Consider the following 4,482-nt stretch of genomic DNA (forward strand, 5'->3'; position numbering starts at 1 on the left):
TCTTCGTCTTCGTCTTCGTCTTCGTCTTCGTCTTCGTCTTCCTTTTCTTCTTCCCAGCCCGGGGGTTGAATGTACCCTTCCAGTAGAGGGATCCCGCCTGGATATCCCGTGATGAGCCACCGGTCGTCATAGGTCGTTAGGGGAATTTGATGCTCACGATTCTCAGATAGGGAAACACAAGGTCATCTAGGGCTGCGTTTCCAGGCTCAGTTTCTCCCCACAGCGCCGGCGAGATCATCGAGGATTCTTCAAGGTATAGCTCCCGAAGGCTTTGCCGCATCAGCTTGAAACTGCTCGAACCAATATGTCTCCTTCTGGGTGGTCTGGGTCCCAAGCGATGGCTATCTCGTAGCTGTGATTGAGAGGCGTGTGTTTGCCAGTCCAAATTCGAAGTCTTCTGAGATGAGACAATGCTGGCGACTCGAGAGCGCGCACCAAAGCTGTTATATGTTCGGCAACAAGCATCCTGTGTCTGCGCTGAATGGGCGAGATCGTCAAGTCTAGATCTTGCAGGTCTACAGGTGTGCTCAGGAAAGTGCCAATTCAAGCTGGGTGCACGCTGCGACCGTACTTGCGAGCTAGAAAGATGGGATACACGGTAGATCAGGAAGTGCAAGGTCTTCCATCGTGAGACTGCGCTCATGGTACGCCCAGCGGTTTATGCAAGCAGGGAAAGGGACTGCTGCTTCGGTTGTAAGCACTAGACGAAGACCAGATTAGTTCCACAGCGAAAGCTCCTCCCAGAGCTTGCGCGCACCGACTCGAAAGGCGACGAGGTTAGCCTGATGTCCCGTGGGCACTCGAAGGAGCGATTTCCGATTCAGGTTATAGGCTGGGAGCTCAGTTTGGTAAAAGAGTGTTCGGGGAGTGTTCCTCCTGCGAGGCCGGGAACAGCTTCCTACATCTTTTTTGAGCCGGGTAAGATGACTACTGCTTGTTTTCACGGTAGCAAAGGTATATTGTTCGACGGCAGCTTGCCATTTCCGCGAGAGTGTTGCATAGCAGGCCAATGCTTCGCCGGGGGGTTGCTGGTCGGAGAAAAGGGAAACACTGCGAAGGGAGGAATCGCTGATATACAAAACAGTTAGGTCGAGGACCTCAAGAGGAAGTGTGCCGAATGACACCATTGCATTGCTGGAGATGCAAGTTGATCAAAATGTGTTGCCCCTCACTCGACGCCTCATCACGTGTCGCTTGCAGTACAACTTTGTCTTCTATGTTTCTATGTACTCTGTAACTCTTCGCAGCTACTCTAAATAAGCGTTTTTGAGCCAGTCTCGACTAGACATGCAGGCTAATCCCAATGAAGTCAGGTTGGGGCGGCACGAGTCGAGTTGGAGTTGGGAGGTCCAAGGGGGCTGTTTTCTTAATCAGTCCTCTCCTGAGCCTGAAAGAAGTGATGCTTAATGCCCAGGTGCTTTCCTCCAATTTTCCAATGGAGACACGAATTCTCAGCAAGCCAATACGCCGACGGAACCGGCTCATTAAATCATGCCTCGAGTGCCGCCGGCGCAAGCTCAAATGCAACCGAACAGTGAGCTAACGCGGAACCCCGTATTTGTCTGTTCAGGACGACATCTGAATATAAAGTTTAGCAACCCTGTGATGGCTGTAGAGCCACATCCGTGATATGCGTCTATATTAGCGTGGCTAATCCTAAGGTCCCTAAGAACGTACATGGCCAATCCGACCATGCCGTGGCGTTCGAGCACTTTGAAAGAGCTGGCGATGTGACGATGGGCCATGATCATGATCTGCCACTGACACTTCCATGTGCGATAGGCGGCCATATTGACTCACACAAGGGGACTAATGAGCTGTCTGGAATGGTGCTCCAAACCGGGGCCTCGAGTCCGTCCTCAGGCGACCCGAACGACGACAGATATCTCGAGCCTACGCCATTAGCAGTCCAGGACGCTGCCTATGCCGCCGGTGTAGATGCCGATATTGATGACATTGGCATCAGGGTCGGGATGCTGCGGCTTGGTGAGCGGATCGGAGGCCTGTATCGGCCGCGAATGGATGAGGAGGTATGCACTATGATATCAAGACTCGGATTGGAACTAAAAAGACAGCGGGATAGATCTCGACGACACTGCAGCACCTGGATAGTTCCAATAAACAGCTGTACGAGCGTAATACTGCGTTTAGCATGGTTCCTGCGATTGTAGGGGATGACTTGAAGCCACGCCATTCCTTTACGCCATCGACGCCATCGATCGGCTTAATGATGGGCCCTCTTCCGGAAACGAGAAGTAAGCCTACAAACTTTTTACCACCGCGAGCGACCTGTGATAATCTCCTGAGACAGTACTGGATTGCTGTCCATCCGGTAGCGCGCATATTACACCGGCCGACATTTGCTCTGCAGTATGAATCCCTGTGGGAGTGCTTAGAGGAGGCTCATGAGAATGCGCTGAAAATTCCAGCATACCTCAGTGCCATTGTCTATTGCGTCCTCTTCTCCGCTGCGGTTAGCATGGACGATGAACAAGTCAGGAAGAAGTGCGAGTGCGACCGTTTCCAACTCGTATCCGGCCTGCAGTTGGCAACAGAGACTGCACTGCGCCAGGCGCAGCTACTAATCTCCACTAGACTGGAGACGTTACAGGCTTTTATCGCCTACATGGTAAGGATTAACGCACGCTTTTGTCATCATATGGCTTCTGACCTGTGCTATCGATACTAGCTCGCGACATGTTTGGAAGAAGTCTCTCGCGCCCACTCCGCACTGGTCGGCATGGCAGTCCGGATAGCAGAGTGTATGGGGCTGCATCGCGATCCAACCGAATACGACGGCTTTACAGCAGCAGAATGCCACATTCGCCGCTTGATATGGTACCAGATTTGCTTCTTGGATTTACGGACAAGTGAGATACAGGGCCCACGCCCGTTTATTCTTCGAGACGGCTACACGACCCGACTGCCCCTGGAGGTGAAAACTGGAGTAACGGCCTGGCAGGAACTTGTACTCTCGATGATCCGGTTTGAGTGTCAGGAGATGCATCGCAAATGTCTTGAGCTGCGCACGCAGGTGGACGAGAAGCGGCTGGGTCTTACCAACGTCATTGCGCAAGTTGAGGAGTTCAATACTATGATGCACCGCAAATACGGCGTCGCTCTCGGGGATGGTGGTGGCGAACAGCAGCCCATCCAACGCATGGCGGGCCTGGTACTAAAGATGATGGTAAGCCTTCTATACATATATCTCCTGCATCGGTACATGAGCGGCGTGGCGTACCGCATGCCAGAGCGCACACGACAGCTCGCGCTGCAAAAAGGAACAGAGTGCCTCGAAGCCTCAGTTGAATTGGACTCGGCGCCAGAATTCCAGCCGTGGGCCTGGTACAACCGCTCTTACCACGAGTACCACATAGCCTTCCTGCTGCTCTACAAGGTGCTCATGTTTCCCACGCGCAAGGAAGCCACGCGGATCTGGCGCTGCCTTGACATCATCTTTGCTGAGCCTCTGGCTAAATTGCAACTGTCGAACTTTGCAAACACAGCCACCGCTACCTTCTCACAGGTTATTCAGAAGAGGAAGATCAAGGGTCGCTATCTCCTCTGCTTGATTCGCCATGAGCTGAGGGTTTACCGAGCCAGGAAGGGACTCAAAATGCCGTCTAGCTTTGAGGAGTCAATGATTACCTCTTTGGGTCCCAGGAAGGGAAAGCACAGGGAAGACGCCGGCGCCCTCGGCCCTGATGTTGGAGCATTAGCTGAGGCGACAGACTCATTCACATCACCACACACACTACCGACGCCGGAGACGACCGTATCCTCGTTAGATCCGACGTTAACGACAGAAAGCTCGGACGACATGCTCGCCATGCTGCCTCCAAATGACATGGGAGGTAGCGATAACGGCAACTGGAGTAGCGAGCCAAGTAGTGTAATGGATGCGGAGATGTTAGAGATAGACTGGGTAAGGGCGGCGACCGTTGCTATAGATCTGAACAACAACGCTGACCTTCTGCGACTGCTAGGATTTGTGGGACAGCTTGTTTCCGCCACATATCAATGATGGCGTCCTCGACATGGAAGGGCTGGAGTAGGAGGAATGGTAGTGCAGGGCGCCAGGGATCCCAATGGGCGGGTCGGAAGTTGTCCTTTCTGAAAAGACGAGTGGGCTTTCAGAGGGTTGAAAGTAACTATCCATAGTTAGCTAGTCAGCTAGTTAGCTGGTAGGATGCGGATGGATTAAATCCGTCGTGTACCGTAGTAGCAACCAATCAGCTGTGTGCCCTTACGGCCGTAAAAAAGGACCCGGACCGGAGATCCTGCATGTATTTACCACAGACAAGATGTATAAAAAGCTCAAAATGTAGCTTCTTCATTGCTATCAATCCACACAGCAGTTCCTCCTACTTTCTCGGTCTCAAGCTACCTACTCAAGCTATCTACTCAAGCTATCTACTCAAGCTATCTACTCAAGCTATCTACTCAAGCTATCTACTCAAGCTATCTACTCAAGCTATCTAC

At 52.3% G+C, this 4,482-nt stretch overlaps 3 protein-coding genes across 3 annotated transcripts in view; 1 reads left to right on the top strand and 2 right to left on the bottom strand.

Moving 5' to 3' along the window:
• BJY04DRAFT_116693 (uncharacterized protein) overlaps positions 1 to 1,205 on the bottom strand; it is a 1,543-nt gene extending 338 nt beyond the window's left edge. Inside the window, exons 1-2 of the mRNA XM_073708263.1 lie at positions 158 to 1,205; positions 1 to 97 (exon numbers count right to left, since the gene is read on the bottom strand). Coding sequence (XP_073575550.1) covers positions 1 to 97; positions 158 to 643 — 583 coding nt within the window. The 5' untranslated portion in view covers positions 644 to 1,205. The remainder of the gene's footprint in view (positions 98 to 157) is intronic.
• BJY04DRAFT_213939 (uncharacterized protein) lies at positions 717 to 1,127 on the bottom strand (the record flags this gene model as incomplete). The annotated part of the gene is made up of 1 exon (XM_073715068.1): positions 717 to 1,127. One exon carries the CDS (start codon positions 1,125 to 1,127, stop codon positions 717 to 719), a length of 411 nt encoding a protein of 136 aa, XP_073575551.1.
• Position 1,206: 1 nt separating the features above from the next.
• On the top strand, positions 1,207 to 4,304 carry BJY04DRAFT_116565 (Zn(II)2Cys6 transcription factor). The gene is made up of 5 exons (XM_073708261.1): positions 1,207 to 1,534; positions 1,596 to 2,030; positions 2,084 to 2,629; positions 2,690 to 3,925; positions 3,987 to 4,304. Exons 1-5 carry the CDS (start codon positions 1,304 to 1,306, stop codon positions 4,053 to 4,055), a joined length of 2,517 nt encoding a protein of 838 aa, XP_073575552.1. The 5' UTR covers positions 1,207 to 1,303; the 3' UTR covers positions 4,056 to 4,304.
• Positions 4,305 to 4,482: the final 178 nt, after the last annotated feature.

Source organism: Aspergillus karnatakaensis (genome assembly GCF_047715665.1).
Source record: "Aspergillus karnatakaensis strain CBS 102800 unplaced genomic scaffold BJY04scaffold_5, whole genome shotgun sequence".
Lineage (NCBI taxonomy): Eukaryota > Fungi > Ascomycota > Eurotiomycetes > Eurotiales > Aspergillaceae > Aspergillus > Aspergillus karnatakaensis.

Excerpts from the sequence above, each read along its gene's own strand:
- BJY04DRAFT_116565 (XM_073708261.1), top strand. The coding sequence starts at position 1,304 with ATGAAGTCAGGTTGGGGCGGCACGAGTCGAGTTGGAGTTGGGAGGTCC. Across the intron at positions 2,630-2,689 it reads AGGCTTTTATCGCCTACATG|CTCGCGACATGTTTGGAAGA; the intron begins GTAAGGATTAAC and ends TATCGATACTAG. Across the intron at positions 3,926-3,986 it reads AGATGTTAGAGATAGACTGG|GATTTGTGGGACAGCTTGTT; the intron begins GTAAGGGCGGCG and ends TGCGACTGCTAG.